At 52.1% G+C, this 26907-nt stretch overlaps 1 protein-coding gene across 10 annotated transcripts in view; it reads left to right on the top strand.

Annotated features, from left to right (window-relative positions):
* Nucleotides 1-26687, top strand: part of LARGE1 (LARGE xylosyl- and glucuronyltransferase 1) — a 556826-nt gene extending 530139 nt beyond the window's left edge. For all 10 annotated transcript variants that reach the window (XM_066358245.1, XM_066358239.1, XM_066358243.1 and 7 more), the window contains 4 exons: nucleotides 4931-5209; nucleotides 19048-19194; nucleotides 23074-23269; nucleotides 25131-26687. In XM_066358245.1, the coding sequence (XP_066214342.1) occupies nucleotides 4931-5209; nucleotides 19048-19194; nucleotides 23074-23269; nucleotides 25131-25328 (820 nt within the window). In that variant the 3' untranslated portion in view covers nucleotides 25329-26687. The remainder of the gene's footprint in view (nucleotides 1-4930; nucleotides 5210-19047; nucleotides 19195-23073; nucleotides 23270-25130) is intronic.
* Nucleotides 26688-26907: the final 220 nt, after the last annotated feature.

The raw sequence follows: 26907 nt of genomic DNA, 5'->3' as shown, positions 1-26907 counted from the left end.
ATCTTTTAGAGCCGTGCTGCTCCTTCGGGCTGCACCGCATCATGTGTGAGCTCATCAGAAATACAGATTCTCACCCCCCCTCCCACTTAGCAAACTGGAATGTGTTACAAGAACCTCCCAGGTGATCCTAAGCACGCTTATTACGAATGAAAAGCGCCAGTCTGGAGAGTAAAAGGTAATTCTTCATGTAACAGCCAGGGTGATCATTTAGAAATGCATATCAGGTGACATCATTAAAACTCTGAGATGTCTCATTGCACTCAGAATAATACAGCTGCCCTCCAGGGCCGTCAGGGCCCCCGGTGACCCGACACCTGCCCACTCCCAAGATCTCCGCGCTGTCTGCCCCTGTCCCGCCCACGTTCCTTCCCCCTGGTTCTGTTTCTCCTTAATGGAACAGGGAACCTTCCCATTGCCAAGGTCTCACATGTCGCCTCTGCGGCAGGCCCTCCCTGGCGGGCCCTCACAGCTACTTGTTACCCTGTTTCCTGCTCTCTGGCCTCTCGAGCCCTCCGTTCGCTCTGCCTTGACCTTGGCCTGTCGGTTGTCTTCTCCCCCCCACTAGAAAGAAGCTCTGGAAGGGCAGGAACCTTGTCTGTCTTGTGCACTCGGGACCTAGCACAACACCTGCACCCTGCAGAGGCTCAATAAATATCCGTGGGACGAATGCATGTCCGAAAGCCAGAGACAGAACCTAAGCAGGAAGTTGCCACTGTCACGTACTGAGCCCCCACTGCTGATCCAGCTTGGCGCCCAGCCCCGTGTACTAGTACACTGAGCACGCTTGCTCGTGCGGCGGCCACCGCGAGGGTCCAAGGGCAGCCAGGAGCAAGCCCCACCCAGCAGGCACTTTTGAACCTCCCTGCTTGTGTCCTATTTGCTAATGTTCCGTGGACCAAAGCAAGTCACAGGGCCAGCCCAGAATCAGCATAGGAGGGTGTTATGAAAGGGTGCAGAGAGAGAGAGAGAGAGGAGAGGAATGATCTGTAGCCATTTTATAATCTACAAAAGCACTTTTATCCCCTCGATGCATGTGTGGGGGTGGAAGCTCCAGGAACCATCGTCCCTTGCTCAGGGAGACTGACACAGCATGGAGTCCAGACCCAGGCGTGCTCTACCCCAGCACCTGCAGTGGCACCTCTGTACCCGGCAGCCCCCGTGGCTCTAGTGGGCCAGATTGGAATGAGCCGTCGTATAGGGAGTGACTTCCCCTTTCCAGCGGAGGCTCAAGGACGCCTGCCTGGACTGCTTGGGCTGACTGATGTTCTAGAATTCTTCCCAACCCTGGTCTTTTAGGCTTCTGACTCTTCAGCCATCTCCCTGCCTGCTCCCTGTACAGACTGTGTGAGGCTTCTTGTCTCAGGAGGACTCCCTGGGGTAACCCCTCCTCTGGCCAATCCTGAGTCTTTGTCTTCCTCATCCCAGCACGAAGCGATGATGGGCTCTACGGGGAATTGGAGAAATGCATGGGACTGAGTCAGGACTGGGGGTCCTGGTGTGATGAACTCATTCGTCGTGTTTGTTAGCAAGCCATGCCCCTCTCTGGAGCTGAGCTCTTTCATCATAAAAATGACATGCTCAGACTAAAAATAATCTCTTAAGATTCCTTCCAACCTGACAATTCAGTCATTTTAGAATTAATCTTTGTCTCTTGAAACGCTGTCCATTGGCCCAGGTCCTCACTGCCGGTGATCTTCCCGTGTAAGGGACAAAGAAAGACTCGACCCAGAACTTCGCATTGACAAGAGCTCCACAGGGCTGAACCCTGGGAACAGGTGTGGGAGGAGGTAGCCCTGAGAGGGGTTGAGAGCATGGCAGAGCCCAGCAGAGACAGGAGGAGGAAGGAACAAGGACAGGTGACACCAAAGCAGGTCCATGTTCTTATTTGGTGAAACAGGCCATGAGGAGACGGGGTTTGGGAACGTTTTTCTCAGCCCAACTCCGGCCCATATTGAGTAATGATCCGGGTCTTGGGCAGTGGGGTCAGACAGACCCGGGTGTGAATCCAGCTACTCCGCTTTGTAGCTACGTGACTTGAAAGGAGGCAGTTCACCTCTTTGAACTTCCTCAGGGACGCTGTAAAGCAGTGCTGACGGTCTCAGCTTTATCGTTGTGCTGGTGGCAGAGCGGCACCCGGTGTCAGACCCCGGTTCCAGCCACCTGGGTGCTTGAGTTCTGGCTGGGAAAGAATGCAGAGTCGAGACTCAAACCATAAGAGAAAGTTTGTTTGGAAAGTCACAGAGGTAGAAGAAATGAGGCTATAGAAGAAATGGGCTCAGGAAACAAGTTACAGAAATAAAAGAAGGGCCTTGGGGCTTAGGAGAAACAGAGGCAAGGAAAACGCGCCTAGAGGAAGGGCGTGGGCAAAGTGCAGGCCTGCTCCTGAGAGACAGCCGCTCTGGGTCCTCTCATCTTGAGGGCATTTATCTGGAGGTCTCAGGGGGAGCATCCCAATAGAATATTCATCAGCTCTCCAGGGGTGTCCCTTCATAGCTGTGGTCTCCACTGAGTGGTCAACACCAGGGCAGGGGGTCATTCGTCAATGCAGCTGGTCCTGGGGTCAGCCTGCTGTCACTCGTCTGGTTTTGCTGCTTTTCTGAGCCCGGAGCTGAAGCACAACTGAGGCCGAGATGTATTTGACGAGGGTCAGCACCTTGTCATCCTGGGCGCTCAATGCTCAAGGGCTATTCTCTGGCCCCCTTGTCTGACTGGCCCCCTTGTCTGACTATCAACATGCCAGGGGAGGAAAGGTCACCCGAGGGCCTTATTTTCCCAGTGTTATCTGTTGCTAGGCACCCGGGGCTTTCCACCCTGGTGGCCTTCTGTGCCTGGCCCATCATCCTTGCTCTGGTCACGTCTGTCTAACTGCCTACTGTTACTATGAATGTTACACGTGGTAACAGCCAACATGTGGCCAGTCCACTGTATGCAACAGATAAATGATAGAGACTGATTGTATTATTATCACATTTTTATACATTATGATCGTTATGCTAAACCTCAGTTGGCCACTGTTGTCCTGGCAGAAAGCTTGGTGGCAAGGGAGAAAAGTTTGGTGAGATTGGGGCGGGGCGGAGACACAGAAGTGGGTGTGTCTTGGATCGTTCCCTCTTGCTGAGGTTCCACAGAATACCTGGCACCATTCTCTGTAGAGCCCTGTGGCTACCAGCAGCACCTTTCTCCTGAGACCTTTCAGCACTCTGGGTCTCCGTGCTGACTAACCTCTTCGCAGAGATTGGGAGAAGGGCCGCCCCTGGGTGGGGCTTATTCCTCACTTGGAAAACTCAGACCCAGTATCAAAAACCAAGTCAGCGGGGAATCCACAGCAGGGGCCGGCCCCTCCCCACGCCCACGCCTGCCTCCACATCCTGCTTCCTCTGGCAGCTCTCTGTCCCCACATATTAGGAATGGCCTTTGCCCTTGACTCCCCAAATTTCAAAGGATTTGTACACACGCCCTCCCAAGTGCAGAGCCCTCCACTCCCTTTTGCGGAAGATGAATCTGAGGTTGCAGGTGGGATAACTCCAAATCCCAGTTTGGCTGGGCCCAGCGGAGCCCAGTGGAGCCCAGCCGAGCCCAGGGTCTGCAGCAGGGGCTGGATGCAAATTTCAGAGATTAGGCTTTGTGGAGAATGTAATGCCTCTAATACCCAGCTCTGGTCAATTTGATTAGCAAGTGTCACATGAAGTATGAGAAATGGAGGGCATTTTATCCCGTGAATATCTTAATCCCCCAAAGAGAAGGAGGAAGCAAATCCCGGCAGACCTGCTGAGTGGAAACTGGAAGCCCATTCAGAAAGCCGTGGACACGGACACGAGATGGGTGTATGCGTTCGCTCTTGCTTAGAAGCATAGCAACACATGGTATCTATTTCCCGGGAATTGCCCACTTAAAAGGGGCATCCTGGCCTGGAGACTGCAGATTGTGTACCCCTTGCTGAGCAGGGGGAAAAACTGAAATAGGCTTTTGCATTTTCTGTAGCATCGATTCTGTAGCCGGTCCTTCCGATGCCTTTGAATAAAAACTATCTTCATAGATTTCTCTCTCGTTTTTGCAGACCCCTCTGTCTGCTGGAAGCACCTTTTGTTTTTTCCTCTGGGCTCTGTTCTTCCCCAGTTCTCCTTGGCTGGTGCCACTCTGGTAGCCTGGCAAAATGGCTGTGGCCCATTCAACACGGGCTCTAAACAAGGGAGAGAGACTGCACCCCAGGCACAGTGTTTGTACCAGACATACACGTGTGTTCCCCTTCCCTTTACCAAACACCCAGTCTTGCTGTCTTCTCACCAAGGCCCGGGCCGGGCACCTGTCTACATACATCTGGTCCAAGCCCAAGAATCAAGGTTTCTGGGCCTCTGGAGTCTCAGCTTCTTCATCAGGAAAGAGGGGAGGGGAAGGTGCATGGGGTTGTTGGGAGAATTCTGGAGGGTGCCCGGTGCATGGGAATGAGTCAGGTAAGAGTAGTTGCTGCTACTCTTGTGTTCACTGCTTGTTTTAACACTCCTTGTAACTCCTGGCCTCGGTTTAGCTAAATCTAGGGTTCAGCAGAGCTATGGATCTTTTCGTAGAGAAGGAGGAGAGGGATAGGAGGGTTGAGCTGGAAGGGGATCATAAGATCATTTCATATCCCCTTCCCCGCCCGGTGGAAAAGAAAAGGCTTATGTTGGGATGCAACTCTCATCATCACTCACTCAATTAGAAGCAGACAAAGACCAGAACCAGGACGGGGAGTGTTTGTTTGTGTCCCCAGCTGGTAGATAGAGGACCTGAGGTGTGGCGATTGGCCCTCCGTCACACAGCGATTTGGAGACAGGCTGGTTGACAAAGTCTCCATGGAGGCGGAGTAGTCCCCCCAGAAGGCGCAGGGGCGGGGGGGGGGGGGAGGATGAGTGGACAGACCAGTCCCCGTGATCACCTTCTCTGTCCCTTGCAGGCTCCAGATGCTCGAGGCCATCTGCAAGCACTGGGAGGGGCCCATCAGCCTGGCCCTCTACCTGTCGGACGCGGAGGCCCAGCAGTTCCTCCGCTACGCGCAGGGCTCCGAGGTGCTCCTGAGCCGGCGCAACGTGGCCTACCACATCGTGTACAAGGAGGGCCAGTTCTACCCCGTGAACCTGCTGCGCAACGTGGCCATGAGGCACGTGGGCACGCCCTACATGTTCCTGTCCGACATCGACTTCCTGCCCATGTACGGGCTCTATGAGTACCTCAGGTGAGGGCCCGCGGGGTGCAGGGGCACGTCTGCCAGCGCCGGGACGCCCCCTGGCGTCACCCCCAAGTCTTTCCCTCGCGAACAGGCCGGAAGGAACCCCAGTCTGCCTCGTATGAAATGTTAGCGGCAGAGCGCTCTCTGGGAAGCATCTCTTTTGTCTAACATTCTCCCTATAGCTTCTATGAAAACATCATTCCTCATCCAGGTTTTGAATCGGACAGCGTTCATCTAACCATGCCAGAAAGATCCCTGCCTCCTCTGTGAAACAAATGAAAGTGACGGTGGCGGCTTCCACTTATTGAAGTCCTTGCTGAATGCCAGGCCCGGTTCTAAGTGATTGACAAGTGGGATGTTGTCCCCTCCCCCTACCGTGCCTGCCATGGGCACTAACTATATATTATTATCTTCATTTTCCCTGTGGGAGACTGCGGGAGTTAGACGGTGAGCTGTCAGCCCAGGGTTGCAAGTGGATGGAGTCTGGGGCACAGCAGGGCCTGACTCCAGGCCCTGCGCTCAGTGTCCATCACGGCCATCTGTCTGACTCCCCTGCGACCCTCCCCAGCCTCCCTGCCCCCTGCACAGAAGGTCAGGCACCCAGGGACTGGGGAAATCACTCAGCTCATGAAAGGCTTAGATGGCTGTGTGGGGAGTGACATTTATTATGGAATAGCAATCTGAACTGAACGGGATTGCAGAATTCATATAATTCATGTAGCCCTGAAGTCTCCACATGAGGAAACTAAAGTCACAAGGTGTAAATGGTCAAACATTGTTTTAGGCCCTTTATTACGGTCGTTTGTCAGCATGACTGATCCCTGCTGCTGACTCAGTGCCTGGACCCAGGTACTGGGAGAGGTGGTTTGCTTGTGTTTGTGACCCTGCTGGGTCCACACATCAAGTCCAAAGGCACATGTGGAGATCGATCTCTTTTACCGCTGGAGCAGTCGAGCTCAGAGAAGCATAGTAACCCACCCAAGTCCACACAGCTTGCTCTGGGGTTTGAACCAGGGTCTGCAGGCTGCCCTATGCCAACACTTGTCTGGCTGCTCAGGGGTTGCCAGCTGCCCCACCTGGAGCGGGATCTGATCTTTCTGTCTTACCCAGCCTTCCTCTGTCTCTGTGTGTGTTTGTGAGTGTCTGTCTGTTTCTCTCTGTCTCTCAGTCTTTCTGTCTTATTATCTCTGTCACTCTTAAAAGAGCTTCCAAAAGAGTTGAAGAAACCTTTTGCACTGAAGCTAGACTGTAGGCAGCTGTGGGCGCCCTGTTCTCCATAGCAAAGGCAGTGGTGTTCTCTGTTCACTTCTGAGTTGGGTTTGCTTCCCATGTTTTCTCTGGGGTCCAGCCCATTAGTCCCTCCCCTGGGAGCGGGGAGAGGGGGTCCTTCCAGTCTCTCTGATAAGAACAGTAGTGAGAGCAACCTTGGGGCAGCATAACCCTCCTTCAGGGAGGATGGAGGTATCTTCGCAAAGAGCATCTGCTGTGGTACTGAGGCCCGGTGAACCCCAACTCCTGACCCCTCGGGGCACTAGGAATGGAGCTGTCCAGTTCCTGCTCCAGCTGGGCCTGGAATCCCCGTGTGTGGGGTGAGGGCGCCCCCATGTGGCCAGTGGGCTTTCAGCCCCTGATTCCTTCAGGCTCTGAAACCTGGAAGTTTGCAGGATGACCAACTCTGAGGCAGGCAGGCCTCTGCTCCCCAGGGAACAGATGGTGGGGAGGAGGGCTGCCCAGACCTTCAAGAAGAGAGGCTTCAGGACCATGGCCCTTCCTCCACACTTCTGGGGCTCTTCCACAGGAAGAGTGAGCCCGTCTTCCAAGTCTGTGTTCTTGACTCTCCTTATCAGCACTATATTACTACTTTACCTCCGGGCATCATATTTTGAATATTTTTAATAATGTTTCCCATGAGCCTTGTGTTTGCATGTCGTCTCCCTATGTTGTATTGACCACAGATATCACTAAATCTAATCAAGACCTTACTCATTATGAGGTATCCCGTTTGTCCATTAATTCCTGTGTACTTAATGCAGAGTCACCTGAAGCGGTAGTTGGCCTTGGCCACCTTATCACAGCGTGTGTGGTTCAGGGGTTCTGAAATATTGCACATTGCTCCTTTCTTCACGGGCCCTGTAGAAGTCCAGGACTCAGTGCCTGGACCCAGGTACTGGGAGAGGTGGTTTGCTTGTGTGTGTGACCCTGCTGGATCCACACATCAAGTCCAAAGGCACATGTGGAGATCGATCTCTTTTACCGCTGGAGCAGTCGGGCTCAGAGAAGCATAGTAACCCACCCCAGTGCACACAGCTTGCTCTGGGGTTTGAACCAGGCCCTGATTGGAGAATAAATGAGCTTGTTTAGTCCTCTTTTAGCATGCACGTGGGGACTGAGACCAGAAAGGTGGAGTGACTCGGCCAACTAGAGTGGAAAGACAGTGTGACCTTCCTGATGTTGCTACTCCTCTATCTGTAGTGTCTGTTCATCTTTTCATCCATTTGGTAGGACAAGATGTGTAAGACACCTACTCTGTGCTCCTGCATCTGCGAACCACACACAGACAGACACTGTGAACCACAGAGCTTCTAGACAGCAGAAGCAACAGGTCCGTTAGGTACCGTGACGTGGTGTCCTGGTGTGTGCTCGCCTCATCCAAGGTTGGAGGGGGCTTAGGAAAGGATGTCCTGGAACAGTGAGGTCAGAGCAGGGGCCTGAAGGTGAGCGGCAGTGAGCCAGTACAGGTGGCAGTGTTCCAGGCAAAGGGAGACCCCCGGTCAGAGGTGTGAGCCAGGTGGGTCCCACAGGACTTAGCACAAACTGGGCTAAGGAGTTTGGACTTGGTGAAAATCACAGTGGCAGGATGAGGCGCATGTGTGAGGAAGAGCGTTTGTTGGCATTCCGGAAGGAACTCAGTCGGTGGGACCAGACAGAGGGGACATGAACCCATGTGAGAAGTGACGGAAACCCAGTGACGGGATCGGAAGTGGCGGAGACAGGTAGATGGACCAGCGAGAGATGCTGCAGTTGAAAGCAGTAACTGTCTGCAGAGGTGTCTGGAGTTTGCAAGGGAAGCTTTTCCAATGTCGCCACCTGAGACTTCCTTTGAGATGCCTGCGCCGCCCAGAGGCCTGGCTGCTTCAGCCCGTTCCTCCTGCTGGCTCCTCTCGGTCTGCTGCGCCCAAGTCCCTCCTGAGGCTGAGCGGGAGGAGGGCATGACCTCGGCTGTGAGTGTCATGTGGGCGGGCACAGGTTGAGACCCGGAATCCTTGTTCCGGCTCCCGCTGTGCCTTAGCAAACCGAGGGACATCCAGCAGGTTTTTTTTCTTTTTTTTTTTTGTCAGTCTGTTTCCTCATTGTGAAATGAAGAAATGGACTTTTATGAAAAGTCACAAACTCAGATGCCCACAGGGACCAGAATCTTGGCCAAAAAAAAGCCAAGAATGTGCAGTATGATTCACTGGGGAGACTGGTGCCCCTGTCCACGCAGCTGGTGTTTCTCCACTTTAATTGTGGAGTTATTGCCTGGGGGGGGGGCAGGGAAGGAGGACAGGGCTGCTGTCTTTCTATTTTTCCAGAGGAGCTAGAAATCTGGACTTTCAGGTTTTACTTTTTAATGTTGACACCTAATTAAAAACACACATGCATCGTTGTGCCAGATCAACATGTCCTCGGGCTGCGTGGAACTTCCCACCCCCACTCCACATGACCAGTTTGTGACCTCTGACCTAGCTAATTCCTAGGCACCAGAATTTGTGATTCTGTCAGAAGCCGCGAATAAGCACGCACTGTCCTTTTCACATGAAAGTAAACACGCTGCTTGCCGTTGGCCTGAGGAAAATGTTTCCCAGTGAGTGGCACGGATCTCTTTCTAATCCAAGCACTAACAGTGGCTGTGCTTCGTGCCCAGCGTTCCAGCCCTGGTGTGGAGTGAGGGTCCTGTTTGCTGAGATGGTCACGGACCCCAGCAAGGCCAGGGGATTCCCCTCCAGACAGACTTCTCCAAGTGCGCTCATACTCAATACCATGCTCTGCCCCAAACGCTGTTAAAATACTAATAAACATGATGAGAGTTGCCATTTACTGAGCCCTTACCGGGTGCTGGCCACTCTGCGAGCTGCTTTGTGTCTGTTACCTCGATTCCTCACACCTCCTTATCAGGGAAATGTGATTCCAGGTGACCAAACCGAAATCCCAGACAGGTTAAACTTGTGTCAGAGGAGGAAGGTGGCTTCCCCTCCATGACAGTCTGCTCACTTATGGAAGGGGTCAGTCACTCTGAAACTCCAGGGTACTAGAGCAGGCTGATTGGCAGCCCTCTCATTGGACCCCCAAAACACTTGTGTCACCCTTTGGGGGGGGGGCCTACTTGGATACCAAAGAAAATACAGCATCGTAGCTCCCTAAGCAATTACTTAGCAACCAGCTAATATGACAGCAACAACAAACGACTCGACGTGAAGATAAAGAAGTCAGTTCTATGTATTATTATACGTATGGCACAGCCACAGAGGCTCACTGAAATCCCTCCCCTGCCCCTTCGCCTTTCCTCCTCAAGAAGGACATGCGGCTTTTAGTCTTGATGTCAGAAATGGCACGTGAAGTTCAGCGGGGCAATGGCAGACCCGCCCGCCTGTGAGTTCAGGGTCCGGCACACTTACCAAGTGCGTGATCTGAGGCAGCTTAGTCAGTCTCCCCTACCCTCTGTTTATCAGTAAAGGGGCCAATAACGGCCACTTGCAGGGCTCTAGCAGGTCCTCAGCAGGAGGGAATTTTCGGTCCCATGGCCCATTCACAGCACTCAGTGTTGAACTTCTTTGCCTGGCACCCACCCCCACCTCCAACCCCAACCCCTACTCCAAACCCAACCTCTACCGTCGCAGGCTCCGCCAGCTTGAGTACACTTCATGTAACCAAATCCATTTTCTCTTATAAAATGAGAAACTACATGCTCATACTCACTCATTTAGGGAAACATTCAGTGAGTGCCTGCTGTGTGCCAGGCAGTATGCCACACGGTGACAGTGCTGTCCCTGAGTCATGCAGGCCTGCATTTCAATGCCATAAGCTCCTTACTCAGTGCTGGCTTGACCTTGGCAAAGGTGCTTAACTTCTCTGTTTCTTCATCTGTGAACTGGGGGTCGTATTATTTTTTTCCCTCTTAGGATCCTGGGAAGATTAAATGTAATAGTGTTTGGAAAGCATGTACCACAAGGCCGGGGACACTCTTTACTCCACAAATAGACATTGCATGTCTGGCATGGCCGGCTCTGTTCTAGGCTCCGGGGGTTCCCGCCCTCCTGGGGTTTCCCAGCCAGAGGCGCTGTCTTGTCATCAGCACAAATCCATAGATGAAAGGTCCAGGGGCTCAGACTCACAAGCAGGCCACTCAATGTCATTGGCAGGGAAGCCCTCAAAGAGAAGTGATAATTGAGTTTCGGCTTGAAGAACTAACAGGTATAGAGGCGTGAAATAGCATGGCACATTTGAGGAATGTTCCAGAATGGCCGAGGGCTCGCAGGTGGGAAGCCTGGACAGCTCCCCTCAGCTTGGGGGGAGGAGGAGCATGTTTCTCTTCCACTAACCATACAGAATCCTCATCTTTGTTCAATGTCCGGAGCTTAAAATGACTGCTTTGCTTTGCAGACGTTGCCTTGACTTTGTAGGGGACAGACACGCCACCCTGGGCAGAGTCTATTCCAACAGGGTACAGGAATGACAGGTGTCAGTGTGAGTCTGTTCTCTCCTGGATGATGTCTAACTGCCCTCCTCCACCCCGTTCCCTGGCTCATAAGGGCGCTCCATAAATACTTGTTGAATGAGCACAGGAATTTGAACAAGGCCAGTAGAGGTGACACCGAGCAAGGCCAGCTGGCTGCCTGCCAAGGAGCAAGGTGGCATTTCCATGGGTTAATTCATCATTTCAATCCTACGCTATATAACAGTTAACGTTTATGGAGCACTTACTTTGTGCCAGGTGCTGTGACAAACAGGTATCTTGTCATTTAACCTCACAATTCACTTTACAGGTGAGGTTTAGCTTACATCACATGCCCACAGGCACAGTGTTACTAAATGGGCAACACTGAGCTCCTCCTGGACTTATCTAAGGGCATTCTACACTTAACCTGTTTCCTGATCCGATTGCCTGATGGGCTCGTCTCCATCATCGTCATGATGGCCATGATCATCATCACAGATGGTACTTATCAGGCGCATTCCAGGCATTAGAGAACTGTCCTTACCTCTCCATGAGGTCATCCATTTACCGTAATCCTCACAAAACCCCGCAGCCCAGGTACCTAGACTAGTCCCAGCCCACAGAGGAGAGAGCCGTGGTGCAAAGATGTCACTCGCTCAAGAGCTGGCGAGTGTCCAGGTGGGACGTGAATCTAGGCAGTCTGCTCCAGAAGCTCCTTCCTCACCTCAGAGCTGTGGCTGCCGCTGACCCATGGCCGCATGGAGCACACACAGGGCCAGCAGAGAGGGAGTGCTCCCTGGGGCTCAGCCCCGGCTGCTGACAGCGCACGTAGGGGCAACAGTGTCATTCGGTAGGGACGGTCTTGAGAATTACATAAGATAAAGAATAGAGTCCAGCACAGAGCATGGCAGCATATAGTTGCTTTTTTTTTCTTCTTCTTTTAATTTACCCCCAAAGCTCATTCTTAGCTTCTCTTTCTTCCCTACCCCTCCCTGATGGACACGTTCTCTTTTTGCCATGTTAATGCCATCACTTGAGGTGCAGGATCTTGCGGGCCCTCCAGAGGGCTCTGCGCGTCCCTGACCTCGCCCGTCACGGGTGTATTTCCCAGTTACACTCTCCGGGCAGCCTTGTCTCCCCCATCTGCAGGTCCCAGCTGTTGTCCCCACACACCTTCTGGAAGCCTGCCTGCCTGCCAGACTCATGTCCTTGGCCTCTATAATACAGTCTGAGCAGACCTGTTACCTGGCTCCAGTTCAGGGATGTGAACGGAGGACTCGGACGAGCTGTGCGTCCTCCGGTATCAGAGCAGGTGACAAGCACAGCCTCACTCTGCTGCTTCCTTCCTCTCTGCCCGGAAGCAGGTGGCTGCGTCCTTACGGGTGTGACTCAGATGGCCTGCCCTTGCTCTAGCTGGAAGCCATGCTTACACCTGGTACTGTTGAAGCCAGGCAGTTTAAAGGGCTCTGGGGGACAGCCAGAGACAACGGGTCTTCTCATGGCCTCCCTAAGTCTCTCACACACACGCGCACACACACATAAACACGCATGTGCACACACGCGCGCACACCCTTTCTTGCCCCTCGCTGATGGATTACATCTGTGGCCGCATGCTAGTTCCAGGAATAAACTGAAATTTGAAAAGTATGAGTGAAGCCGAGAGCCGTGCCTCATCTTCCTCTTGAAACAGGGGCCACGCCAGCCGCACCTGTCTCTCCTTGGGAGCCTCACAGCCCAGGACAGACGTGCCGGCCGTCTGTGAAGGACCGGGAGGGAGGAAACACACGCTTACAGGTGCCTCCCTGTACCAGGCGCCGTGCTAGGTACCTGCCAAACATTCTCTGTACGAAAACCTAAGTCAGTGATAAGTGCTTTTATTCCCATTATCCAAGCGGGAAGATTTAAATGCAGAAGACAAATGTGCCTAAAGGTCCTGTGACAGTTTCACCCCAGCTCTGTCATTTCCCAAGGGCCCGCTTCACCATCCCAGCCTCTGTCCCACATGTGCCAACCACAGGGTGATTTCTTTGTTCCCTGCTCATTCATTGAGAGTTTGAAACAGCCAGGAACAAGGCTCATCCCTGACGTCAGGCCCAGCAGAGCTGATAGGTACCTCAGCAGGCAACCAGGATGTTGTCACCCCTGCCATCACCCACCCTCCCCAGTGACAGAAATAATCCAGGGCAACCAATTCCAAAGAAGATCCAGGCCCGTCATCAAGGGGGACCCCTGCAGTCCAGCAGAGGTGGGCAAGGGAGGCCAGGGAGACTGCGCGTCCCCAGGAGCTCCCACGAGAAGAGCTTGGATTCCTTGCCACTTGGGTTTGATTAAACAGAGCGCTCTAAGATTGGATGCTGTGGGCTCGGCTTCGGCCGTCCAAGGCTCTGAGAGGCCACAAGTCTCCCTTCAGCAGTTTACCGCGTGTCAGTGTCAGCCTAGCCATGCGTGGCACCAAGGCAGAGAAGCCAGTGTGGCCCGTCCTGTGGCCGGAGTGGAAGCTCATGCGGGCAGAGGCAGGGAGGCAATGAGAGGTATGCAGCAGTGACCAGCGTCCCGAGGGCCGACGCCCAGAGCAGTTACCCTGATCGAAGGCAGAGATGGCGGGAGATGTTCCCCAGAACTCCAGGGTGCTGGTCTCAAGCTAAGGGCAGAGGAAGTGGGCTTCAGCATCAGACGCAGCAAGGTGAGAATGGAGAAATGTGTTTGATGTGCCGGCGAGGGAGATATTGCTGGCCTGGGCCAGATCCAAGGAGTCGGGGGCAGACTGTGGCAGTTTGAGAAGCTCACGGGTATTAAAGCTGGTATAGGAGGCTCTGTAAGCCAGAAGGTCAGAGCGCATGTGTCTGCATCCCCAAACATGGCCTGTGTTCTGGGCTTTGCCCCACCTAGCTGCTGCAGGGGAAAGTCTGTCGTGGGGAATGAGACTGCCGTGTAAGGCGCGTAAGCGTGAGGGGGGCAGCCGGCTCCCACCATCTCCCTCCATTCCTCCTAATGCCCCCCCCCCCAGCCACCTTACCCACGAACTCCAAGAAGCCTGTGGCTCCCATTGCAAAGCCACTTTCCTAACAGACTTGGCCCAAATTGCTCCTCTGATTTTTTTTTTTTATCATTCCAAGTTATTTCCAAGGTGATGCAGCCTTAATACAATGGTGATGGTGAGGATGGTAAATACTAGCTGTGTTGTAAGACAAGTTTCCTTGTCCTGCTCTCTGAGCTTTAATGTCTTCATCAGTAAACTGGGACTATAGTATCTATTTTATAGGTTGCAGCGATGAAAGGTAATGTGTGTAAAGTGCTTAGCACAGTGAATACCGAATCCGTATAAGCATTTCTATTACCATTTATCGACCACCTGCCACGTGTTGGCATGTTCTAAGAAATTCAGCACGACTCCCCACACACCCAGGCTCTATATGCTTTCTTATTTCCAGAGCTTTACAAATACCTAGGACCCCTCTCCTGACTGGCTAACTCCTGCTTTGTCAGAACGCAGCTCTGCGATGGGGAGCGCTCCGTGGCTCACCAGAGAGCCCTGGGCTCTGACTTCCCCCTAGGACCCCTCTCCTGACTGGCTAACTCCTGCTTTGTCAGAACGCAGCCCTGCGATGAGGAGCTCTCCGTGGCTCACCAGAGAGCCCTGGGCTCTGACTTCTCCCCTCCCTACCCTTGAGCTCTGCAAAGACAGGGGATAGAGCGAGTCGTTCAGCTGGGTACCCAGTCACTCCGCGTGGCTTCATCCATAGTCATTCTTTAATGACCACACTATCTTAGTTCTCTTAATAACCAAATCTCTGAAGCAGTTATTGCTGTTAAGATCAGGAAACAGATGAGAGTCCAGAAGACTGCCCGTGAGGACACAGTGAGTGGAGTGGTAGAGGGAAGATAGGACTGACATCATTTGATTTAAAAGATTATGCTCTTTTTCTCACTGGTTGGCCTGCCTTCAAACTGGCCTCCCCTGAGGGAGACCCAGCCCTGCAGTGTGTTGAAAATTATTTCAGTTGGTTTCTCTTGAAACATCAGACTCTCTGGCCACAGTGATAACCATGAACCCACGGGGCAGCCGCGCTGGAGTCGAGGACCCTAAAGATGCCGGACACGGCTCCCCGGGCCTCCCGTCCCCTGCCCTTCTCCCTTTTGTCTCCCCAACACGGGAGCCTGGTGGCCACTGTCATCGACCATCCCACCTGCCCAGTCCTTCACGTCACTGGCGGGGCCCCGCAGCTGTCTGAGTTTGACTACACCCCCAGATAGGGACAGACACCCCCAAGCAGGAGCTGATGCCCAAACCATTTCTCCCTGTTTAAATTCAGCTATGCTTTCTCATTTTTCTTTACATCGTTTGATCCTCACAAACTCCCACTGAGATTCGTGCTGCTATCACCGTCCCCATCGTTACAGATACTGAACCGAGAACATGAGTAGATGAGGTGGGAGCCTGAGCAGCCCGCCCCCAGCCCCTGGCCTTCACTGCTGGTGAGGCGGAGTCCTGAGAGCCCTGTGGGCTTTCCTGGTCTCTTGTTTCTCTGAGCCTTTCCCATGATCTCTTCATGGGAGGCACCTGGCTGTTTCCCTGGCCACGGATACCTGCCTCTAGGGCAAGGGATGGATGAGAGAGAGAGAGAGAGAGAGAGAGAGAGCGAGCATGTGTGTATACAGGGCCAGCTACCAGGACCAGTCTTGGGGTTTGGTCTTTTTACCCCCAGCGAGCCCATCTAACAGGCTACCCTTTCCTGCTGTTTCTTCGACTTCAGGCTGAGCCCCGTGGGAGCCTCCAGTTGCTGACAGTGCCTCCCCTGCTCACAGTCTGACCCTGCGGGAGGCGAGCAGGCCTGAACTATCTGTGTACCTAGGGAGGTGGAGAGGAGAGGCTGAGGGAGGGATCCCACAGGAGAGGAGACTGGGGACTCTGGAGGTAGACCCTGCCCCGCTCATGGTCCTCCTCTGGTCAACCCCACCACACTGCGCGGGGTACACATATTCCGTCAGGATGCTTGAATTGTTTCTGACACAAGGAAGGACTCAGAGAGCTGGAGGGAGACTGAGAGTTGATAAGCTCCGTTTCCATAGACAAGCAGCCTGGCAAGCCAGAACTCCATCCTGGTGATAGCAGTCTGTTGCCTTTCCTGAATCCTCTGCTCTCTCCCGTTCTCTTGCTACCAGTTCACCGATTGGCTGGGCTGAGAAAGGGGCGGGGCTGGTTTGTTATCAGTTAATGTAAGTCAGGCACTGGGTCAGGCGCTCCTGTGATTCCTTCATTTCATCCTTACCACAACCCTGATTGATGACAGATAAGCCGTATCATATTATCATATCTGTTATAGGATGGGAACCTGTGATCAGGAGAATACAGGATTTGAACCTTGTGTTAACTGGTTCCAAATCACTTGTATTTGCTATGTTGCCATTATACCAGCTGCTTTCTAAAGTACTTCAATAGATACCTAAGGTTTTATTTAAGTTATTCAGTCTAAAATTGTTGTGGTAGGTTTGTGAATACTTTTGAAGGGGTCTTGGACAAGAATTGAGGGCAGTGTATCTATCAGGATTCTTCAGAGAAACAGAACCAATAAGATGGGTGGGTGGGTGGGTGGGTGGATGGATGGATGGATGGATATAGGTAAATATTTTAAGGAAATCTGGAGATGGGCAAGTCTGACATCCACAGGACAACCTGGAAAACTTAGGCAGGATTCTTATGTTCCTGTCTCGAGGCAAAAAACCTTCTTTTTCAGGAAAGCTCACTTCTTGTTCTTAAGGCCTTCAACTGATTAGATGAGGTCCACCCACATTATCAAGGGTAAGGGCCATTATGTAAAGTCAACTAACTGTGAATGTTAATTACATCCACAAAATACCTCACAGCAGTATCTGAATGAGTGTTTGACCAAACCGCTGGGCGCCAGAGCCTAGCCCAGCTGACACATAAAACGAGCCATCCTAGGCATCAGCCACCATGTGCCCCGTGCTTACTGCATGCCCAGTGTGGCACCACACACTCCCACACACTCCTTTGCCAAAATATTCAACAAGAGCCTGAACCCTGAGACTTCGCATGGTTGACATGACTTGCCCGAGAGGAGCGGTGGAATCGGAGCTAGAAAGCAGGCTTGTCTGGTGGCTGCTGCACCAGACCTCCTTCCAGAACCTCCAGCTTTAATAACCCAGAGTTAGTGATCCGAGCGGATGAATGAGGGACCCAGGGCCCCTCGGCCTGTCAGGGCTGGCTCCAGAGCGCCGGTCTCTGGGCTCTCAGTCCAGCTGTTCTCACCGCACTGCCCCTCTGTTCCCAGAACATCCACACTTGAAACACTCATTTCCCTGCAGGATTCGCTTTCCAGATACATGGTGGCAGCAAATTATGCAACCCTAGGTGGTTGGCAGGCCCCGGCCAGGGCAGGACAGTGCAGGAGGCCCTGCCATCACCATCTCCATGCGCAGACGTGCTCAGAGGCGGTGCCCGGGACCTACATTACTGCTGAAACTTCATCGTGAGCCCCGTTCAGGACGTCACATCAAAACCTTGAACTGAGTTCGAAACAGACTTATCTAGTGACAGATCCATCCTTGTGGCAGTTTGTGTTTCAGGGAGCTTAAAGGGAATTTGCAGAAAGCACTCCAAACTCAGACGCTCCCTCTGCAGAGGGCATAGGCTTTCGAGGTCTGCATCCTGTAAGGCGTGCTGCTTAGCGGGACTCCTGACTCCAGGCTTTGCATCGACAGTTGGTCAGGGTTGTTTGGTTGCAACAGAAACTAACTATAAACAGCTTAATTAAAAGATAAAGAAGTCAAAGGAAAACAAACAAAAAGACAAACAGGTGGGTGGTAAATCTTACGGGATCCAAATAGGATTTGTGAATCAAGGCTTGAGACCATACCTAACCCAGGAAGCTCTGGACTCCTCTGCAGCAGAACTTCGGAAACTCCTCGAGCGCTACCTGACTCCAGTGCAGGGTAGCCCCACGGTTTCCTGTCTCTGCACCTCTGTTCAAATTTCCTAGAGGGAAAAATTGATTTGCTCAGCTTGAGCCAGCTGTCTACCCCTGAGCCCTCTGCCCTGGCCGGGGCTTCAGGCAGGAGTGGCTGGCTCTGGGAGCTGCCCTGTGTCCAGAGGCCAGAGGAGGGGGCGTTATCTTTGAGCAGTCATTCCATGAAGTGGCTACTATATTATCCGTGGTTGTGATAGTAGTTCGAGGCTGATGCAGATAGACACAGCCACATTTAAAGGTCTCTGCTTCTGCTGTGTATGTGGGTATACCCTTGCCTATTCCCTGTCTAGTTCCCCCCTCCTAGCCTCCCACCCTATTTATATAGCATTCCTGTCTTAAAACGATCCGTGGCACATGCAGTCGGGGGCTTCTAGCATCCTGAGACTTTTTAGAGGAGAATGTAAGAACCTGAGGTAGTGAGAAGTGTTAAGTATTTACCCAGCATGGCCACACTCATAAAGCAACAGAGCCAGGATTCAGGTTCCGTCCGTGTTTATTACAAACCCCATGCTCGGTGCCCTTCTCTCTAGACCATCCTCCTTTTCCAGGTGATGGCCACAGAGCTGGGAACCAGCAGGCAAGTCCAGAGGGGAGGGGAAGGGGTCTCAAAGCAGCAGAGCAGGCCACACCTAGTCAGGAGAGAGAACTTCCCACCAGCACATGGGATGCCAGTGCTCTGTAGTCCTGGGTGCAGGCTGCATGGGGCAGCTCTGGCTGGTTTAAAGGCTCAAAGGTTTGAGGAGTCACAGACATAGACCCAAAAATGCCTCGGTCGGTCATTCTCTGAGCCGAATACCCAGCTGCCCCTGCTGGGCTCCATCCCTGGGACGCCTTGGAGACCCGCCTGACATGCTCCCTGCGCAGGGCCGTGTGTGCTGAAGTGAGGGAGGGCCCAGCCTCTGCCCTCTGCCTGCCCTCCAGTCACTCTCCAGGAAGACCCCGCCTTCTGGCCCAGAGACTGTCTTAATCTGGATGCCAGAGGGGTTCGGACGAGCTGCGTGGGCACGCTCAGCCTCAGTGTGGACATCTTCAGACCAAGAGGCTGACTTGGGCTTTCTCTCCTCCGCCGCCCTGAGCCAACCAGCTCCCTGCCCTCGGGTGCGGGAGGCCTGTGCCTGGCCTCACCGGGACCGTTGTCTCTGCCTGCCCTCTCTTTTCAGGAAGTCTGTCGTCCAGCTCGACCTCGCCAACACCAAGAAAGCGCTGATCGTCCCTGCGTTCGAGACGCTGCGCTACCGGCTCTCCTTCCCCAAGTCCAAGGCCGAGTTACTGTCCATGCTGGACATGGGGACGCTCTTCACATTCAGGTGAGTAGCCCTCGTGGCTGTCCCCTGGGGTCGCCTGGTGGTCATCTCACTTCTGGGAAACCCGGATGCCAGAGCTGTTGGTCCAGACGTGTGTTGCTGGCCTTAGACCATTTTATGGTCAAGAAAAGCACCCCTGGTGTCCATAGGGAATTTTTTCTCTTCCCACGTGCTGCGTATCTTGTTTTGTACAAAGGTGATAGGCAGATGTATTTAGATGGAAAGGTAGGAATGTGGAAGGAGGTTCATCTTATCCTGTTTGTGTGTGACTCAGTTTACATTTCTGCCTCCTGGCTCTGAATTCACTCCTTTGTTTGCTTGTTCACTCGTTCTCCTGGTAAGTGAGTGTTACCCTGTTAGCACACAGTCGCTGCTTCCCTCTCTCTTTGTTTGTGAGTGGTCTGTTCTCTGAGGTCCTCGGTTCTGGGATGGACAGCAGTCACTCCAACAGCTGAAGTCACCAAGTGACTCCAGGGTCGGAGCAGCGGACTTGCCTGTGACCCAGCGACAGTATCAAACAAACCCTGTGCTTTCCCCATTTCTTGGGCCCCTGCATCTTAAGAACATCGCAGGGGCGCGCTGCTGCCACCGACCCAGGTGCCCAGGTGCAAATCGGATCCACCTCCCGGCGACAGGCTGTGGCATGACAGATAGCTAGCTACCCTGGGCCAAGTAGAAATCCTGCCGTGTCTCTGCAGAGCAGTCTGAAGGGACAGCTGTAGCTTCCGCCTGCTCCTGTTTAAAAGAAAAACCTCCATTTTGAACACTATCAGAGTGGCCAACACCTCCTTTGAACTGAAAAAAAAATTTTATTTTTTAGAAAATATGATTTTATTGAAGTTATAAATAGTAACTTGGATTTTTATACCACTATTAAGTTACTAGTCCCTATGAGGTTTTCTCAAAGAAACCTTATGTTGTGAAAATAATTTTATGAGATGGGTGTTCCTTCCACAATTCAGAGATGATGCTTATAACTACACTGAGGGGTGGAGGGAGTCCTACTGGAACCAGGACTCCAACTCCAGCCTCTTCCTCTGCCCAGAATGTGGAGAGTGGCCCGAGAGAGTCGCTGTCCCCACAAATCAAGCCTTTCTTCTTTTCAGAAAGACATAATAACTACCATTCATTGAGCAGTTACTGTGTACCGTGCACTGTGGTCAGCTCAATTAGTCCTCATGACAAACCAAGCAGGCAGGTGCTATTATCCCCGTTTTACAGATAAAGAAACTGAGGCCCTGAGAGGCTAAATAATTGACCCAAGGACACATAGTGCAGGGCAGAGCCTGGATTCAGGCCAAGTCTGAGGAACTGCAAAGCCTACGCTCTTAACCCGGGATACTGTCAAACTGCTGGTCAAGTCCAGAATGTTCTCACCAATCAGCAGGCAAAATTAAGGCTCAGACCAAACCTGAGTCTGAGTCTCCCACAGATGCCACAGTCTGGAACATTTCTGAGACATCTTTCCTTCCATTTCCATCCCCAGCTGATCTGAGAACTCATCTCAAGGTCAAGTCTGTGGCCAGGAGAGCTGGGGTTTGGCCTCCTGTGTCCAGGATTGCTGCTCCGGCCAGCAGCTTGCAAACCACCATGCCGGGTGCTAAGTTACAGCCCTTCCCTTCGAGAAATTGCTTTTGTCACCTTTCCTCCAAATGATGAACTCTTCAGCCTCCTAGCAGCAGAAGCCTGCAGCCCACTGCACCTGGGATGCACGCTCATCCACACCTGCCTGTCCTCTAGGGCCGCGGTTCTCAGCATGGTCCCTGGGCCTGTAGCATCAGCATCCTGGAAACGGGTTAGGAATGCAGAGTCTGAAGCCCCCACCCCCAGACCTGGTGGATCGGAGCTTTAGGGGTGCAGCCCAGCAATCTGTTAGTGGTCATCCTGGAGCTTCCCAGACGCACTGATGTTTGAGAACCACTGCTCAAAGCACATTATCCCCAAATCTCTTCGAAGTAGCATTATATGAGGTATACCCAGGAAACCCCTCTCATCACTGTTTTCTGGGGGGGCTACCTGGTGTTGATGGTCTCAGACAGTAAGCCCCAGCCTTGGTGTGCGAATGAGCAAAACAAGGAAGCAGCTGCACCCCCATGAGAATACCTCCACTAGCCGCCCCAAATGCTCGCTACACCCTCGCTTGCCTCGGAGAGCATTCTCTGAGGTGGAGACAGAACCAGGACTATGTGGTCCTTTCTCCCTACAGCTAAGTTGTTGGGTTCCCACCCTTTTGTCTTGCTACCATTTTATAAAGCATTTCTTTGTAGAATGTTCATTTTCCCCTAATTCCTTTATTTGGCCCCTGCCTGCTGCTGCCCTAGACTCCCAGCCTCCTGCCATCTCTTTGTAGCCCCCAGAGGCATATTCCTGCCCCGCTAACTGGCTTCTGTCCTAGGTGCTGCTCAAGTTTTTAAGACCATTCATTCATTCACGTCTGTGTGCAGTCATTGGCAACTTGCTCTATATATGGGCCGGAGAGTGTGGGTGACAGTGACGTATGAGAGAGGTCATCAGCATAGTAGTTAAGGGTTCTGTCCCTTGAGCCAGGCTGCCTTGGTTTGAATCCTGGCTCTATAACATACTGTTTGTAACTTGACATTGAGAAAGTTATAAGAATTTAAGGCCATCAATGTAGCATTTACAGAATAACCAATATAGAGTAAATGCTTTTTTAAAAATATATTCACTTATTACCATTGTTGTGATGTGGTTGTATTGCTTTTCCATTGCTGTATAAAAAATTACCACAAATTTAAAAGTGTAAAACAATAAGAGTGTCCTGTAGCCCAGTCTCCAGGGGGCGGGAGGGCCAGACACAGAAGAGCGGACAGCTCCGCTCAGGTCCCGCCTGGCCGAGGCCGCGGTGTGGGCGGGCGGCCGGCGCGCCTCCTCCGGGCTCACTGGCTGCTGGCAGAATCCTTTTTCTCCAGATGGTAGAACTGAGGTCGCCATCTTCCTGCTGGCTCCTTGCCTTGTGGCCCCCAAGCAGCTCACACTTGTCTCTTTGCTTTCTTCCAGGCCCAGATCTGAGGGTTCATATGATTAAATCAGGCTCACCCCAATAACCTCCCTTTCAATTCATTCAAAGTTAACTGATTAATAACCTTAATTGCATCTAGTGTAACATCATCAGAGGGGTGATATATTCACAGGCTCTACCTCAAGGGGAAGAACATGTTAGAAAGGGCAGGTTGCTGACCGTCCCCTCAGACCGCTGCATCCCATGGGCTCGGGCAGGAGTGGCTTTAGGAGAGGTGACCCTGCAGTCCATTGCACAGAAGCGACACGGAGCCCTCCAGTTCACTTGCCCCTTCCCAGTGAGAGTCTCCCTGGTGGGGAAGGCTGGGGATGAGTTCCCTAGGACTGCTGTAGCAAACTACTACACACTGGTGGCTTACAACAACAGAAACGGACTCTCTCAGTTCTGGAAGCCAGCCGTCCCAAACCAAGGTGTTGGCAGGTTCCGGCTACCACTGAAGACACTAGAGAAGAATCCTTCCCTGCCTCTTTCTAGTTTAGGGTGCTTGCCGGCTATCCATGGGGCTCCTTGTCACGTGGGCACACCACTTCAGTCCCTGCCTCTGTCTCCACACAGCCTTCTTCCTGCGTGTCTCGTCTTACAACGCCAGTGTTGGCATCAGAGCCTATCATAATCCAGGATGACTTCATCGTCACTTGATTACATCTTCAGAGACCCTGTTTTCAAATAGGCCACATTCACTGGTCCTGGGGGTTCGGTATGGAACATCTTTTGGAACAGACCCCATTCAACACAGCATGAGGACTATATCAGCACACACCTCTTCTTCCCCCACATCAGCAGTGTTTGGATAGCTCAGCTCTCCTATTTCTATTCAGTGGCTTTTTTTCATATGTCCCCAGGTACCACGTCTGGACAAAAGGCCACGCACCCACAAACTTCGCCAAGTGGCGGACCGCCACCACACCTTACCAGGTTGAGTGGGAGGCCGATTTTGAGCCGTACGTTGTTGTGAGACGGGACTGCCCTGAGTATGACCGCAGGTTTGTGGGCTTTGGCTGGAACAAGGTGGCTCATATCATGGAACTGGATGCGCAGGTAAGAGGAGTGGAATGTTATGGACCAGTGACAGGGCAGGGGGAGGTCTCGATCTTAGAGCTAAAAGGGGCTGTGGAGATAAGAGAGCAGAAACCTAAGAGGGAACAGACGCGTTTAGGGCCCTGGGGTGAGAGTGCGGCAGTACTAATCCTCAGAGCGGCTGATTCCCAAACTGTTCTTCCCCTAATCTTGGATGAGAGTTGGGTTCTAAACCAACACCCAGGCAGATGTGAGTGTGTCATGGCAAACCATTCCACCCCCTCACCCTCACTTGATCCGGTGATACGGACAAGCAAATGACAGCCAGTCGTCACTCAGCCTGTGAGCCACGCAGCTGACACAGAGCATTCTAGTTCCACAGCAGGGCCATCAAGCGTGCAGCTACGGTTCAGCTGATTGTCCCTCCCCATAACTGAGAGTGACATTTTTAGGCTGCATTTACTCATGAGGCCCATTCAGTTTATACTACTGAGCACCTACTTCAAAAGCAATTGCCTGCAGGCTTCTAACAGGTGAAACTAAACCAGGGTCTGCAGATGTTTTCTGTGAAGGATCTGATAGTCGATTTGGGGGGCTTTGTGGAGCTTAGGGTCTCAACTCTGCTCCTGTATTTCAGTCTTGGATGGTATCCAAAACTAATGGGTATGGCTGTGTTCAATAAAACTTTATGTATAAACACATGCAGTGGGCCTGACATGCTGCAGCTGGTCAACCCTGTGTTAAACAAAAGTAAAACTAGTCTGGTGAAGTTAAGGAGGATGCCGGGGTCACTCATTCCCCGCTCTTTCTCTTGTATGCTGTTCTCCGGGGCATCTCCTCATGGAGCACCATGTAAATATTTTTCAACAAGAACCCCCCAAAATGCAGGGAGAGGGGATGGATGCTCAGTGCTGGCTTCCCTGAGATGCCCCTGGAGAACTTTCTCACACTCCCAGGTAATTCTCATAAACACTGGGCCTGAGAACCACAGATACAGGGCGACGGTTGTGGAATAATGTCTGTGTTTAATAACAGAAAGCATGATCTGTAGTCTCTGCATTCTCAGTAATCCTTGGAAGGGGTCTGGTGCCGTTCACAGGCAGAAGGGTTCAGTCTGCCTCGGCTTCTGCTTGGGAGAAAAGAAACACTGTTCGTCCTGTGCATCAGCATTGTGCTGAGGGCAGCTGGTTCCAATAAAGTGAATTTTCCGGCACTGAGATCCGGGCTTTGTTTATTTCAGGCAATTTTGACAGAACTCTTGAAAATCTTTCCTTGCTTATCTTCCTTTCTTTGCCAGCAGCAACGCCACACATAATTTCATCCTTTCCGGTGTTTCCGGAAATAATGGGTACAGACTGGCCAGGTGATCCAGCCGTACCCTTCGGGGCTGGCAGGCTGCTAGGTCTCTGTCCCCGCGTGAAATGTCTCAGACAGCTAAGCTCTGGGGCTTCTTGGTTTTCCTCTCATGATTTTTCTCACTCCTTCCCCCATCAACTGTAGTTTCTTGCTGCTGTTAGCATTCCTGCATCCTGACTTCCCTTCTGAGTTTATGCTGCTCTGGGCTGGGCAACCATCCAGGTATAGGCTCCACTGATCAAGAACCTTTTACGGGTCATGAACTTTGCCCAGCGCTAGGCATATATTATCAGTCATCTTTCAAGGTCAGTGTTATTCCTGTCACTTCATAGATGAGAAAACTTAAGGCTCAGAGAAGCCCACATTGTCTAACGTCTTGGATACAATATGGTGGTGCTGCCCTCCTTGCGGGGGCCGTCCCCCTTCCCCCCGCCTTCATTCACTTAGTCACTCAGCCATCCACTTGACTCATCAGACGTTACCAAGGGTTCTTGCCAGTGCTCAAGCTGCTCTTGTCTTCTTCCAGGAATATGAATTCATCGTGCTTCCTAACGCCTACATGATCCACATGCCTCACGCCCCCAGCTTCGACATCACCAAGTTCCGGTCCAACAAGCAATACCGCATCTGTCTCAAGACCCTGAAGGAGGAGTTCCAGCAGGACATGTCCCGCCGCTATGGCTTTGCCGCCCTCAAATATCTCACGGCCGAGAACAACAGCTAGCACCTGGACGCCGCCAGTAGGGAGAGACATTCTGCAGGGGGAGAGCCACTTGCTGCGCGGGGCCCAGCCTTCAAACTCAAAATGAAGCAATGCTTTTTTTTTTGGTTTGTTTTTATTTGTCTCTTTGTCCCAACCAGGCTGCCCACACCCCAGAGATCTGGGACAAGGGTCGGTCCAGCCCCTCACTGTCCCATGACCCAGCAGTCCCAGGATGTAGAAAAAGAGCTCATCGACATAGTCTCTTCAAGAATGGGATGTGGAAGGATGAGGGAGCAGTGGGGGTTATCCTATCACAAAGCCACAGAACCAAGCAGGTCTTTAGAATGTCCTTGTTGCTTTTTAAGAAAGGGAAGTTAGGGTGCTGGGGGGTCAGCCATCCAGGAAACAAAGGCAGAAATGTCTCTTCATTCAGAGGAAACTTCTTTGCCCTACGATCTAGCTGAGTGTCCAAGGGGAGGGCAAACCGATGATGGGAACCAACCGTTTGAAAGCCCAATGGGGACGTTGGACCTGGCAGGACCCAGCGGTGGGGTCGGTTGGTTCTTTATCCTCAAAGTCACTCTTGTATTGATTTGTTTCTGTTTGGGGCGGGCGGGATTTTGTTTGTTTTTGGTATGGGAATCCAAAATAAAAAATCGGATCTTTAAAGGCTCTGAAGGAAAACCTGCTGCCTCAGCCAACACCCCTCTGTCAGCAGTGGCCCAGCAAGGAGGAAGAGGCTTCAGCCCACAGACACGGGCAGCCTTCTACGGGATTATCATTGAGGCTGCCGTGACCTCGAATTCCTCGCTCCCCAGAATCCAGGGGCTAAGACACAAATATGAAAACCGACTGTTTTACAACTGGTCACATTTTCTATTGGCAGTGACTGATTCCTGGGGGAAGGGTTTTGAAGGGACTGTTTTAGTGCACAGGAAAGGGACAAACCCCTCAGAACTTTAGAAGGACTTTCATACCTCACGAAAGCCCAGTTCTGAAGATTCACGTGTCCTTTGGGAAGAACGTATGGAGTTCCTCTTCACTGCGGCTGGGACAAGGTCACAGCCTCAGGCTCCCTTTGGGACCTGACCTGAGGGTAGACAGGCACCTTCACTGTCACACCAATTAAGGAGACACTGGACTTTTTGCCCACTTTCTTGAATCTTCAATATTAATGTTGTGTTTACAATGATGAGAGTAAGAGTCAATGCCCTACTCTGCTGGGTGGTTTGTACTGAGTTGCGATATGACCAGCGAAAGCTGCATTCAATAAACGGAAGTATGGACTGTTTCTTCTCCCTCCCCTCCCACGCCTGTAAGAAGCTACCGAGACACACTTCAGTGCCCAGAGCAAAACTGATAAACGGCAACTTGACATTTTCTGTTCTTGTTTTATTTTCCTCATCATTTGACCTTGAACATTTTTTTCTTCTTGCCTGAGGTTAGATTTCACTTTATCTTCTGTCCCTCGTACCACGTTCATATTTTCCATTTAGTTTCTGTCTCAACACAGTTGTTTTCTATACTGCGTGTGGGATAGCAGGGGAACTAACTCCTGGGCATCAATAGTAAAGTGAGCCCCCGCCCCTCTGTCCTGAGT

This window comes from Saccopteryx leptura, chromosome 1, assembly GCF_036850995.1.
Source record: "Saccopteryx leptura isolate mSacLep1 chromosome 1, mSacLep1_pri_phased_curated, whole genome shotgun sequence".
NCBI lineage: Eukaryota > Metazoa > Chordata > Mammalia > Chiroptera > Emballonuridae > Saccopteryx > Saccopteryx leptura.
This window is presented reverse-complemented; position numbering and strand designations above follow the sequence as displayed.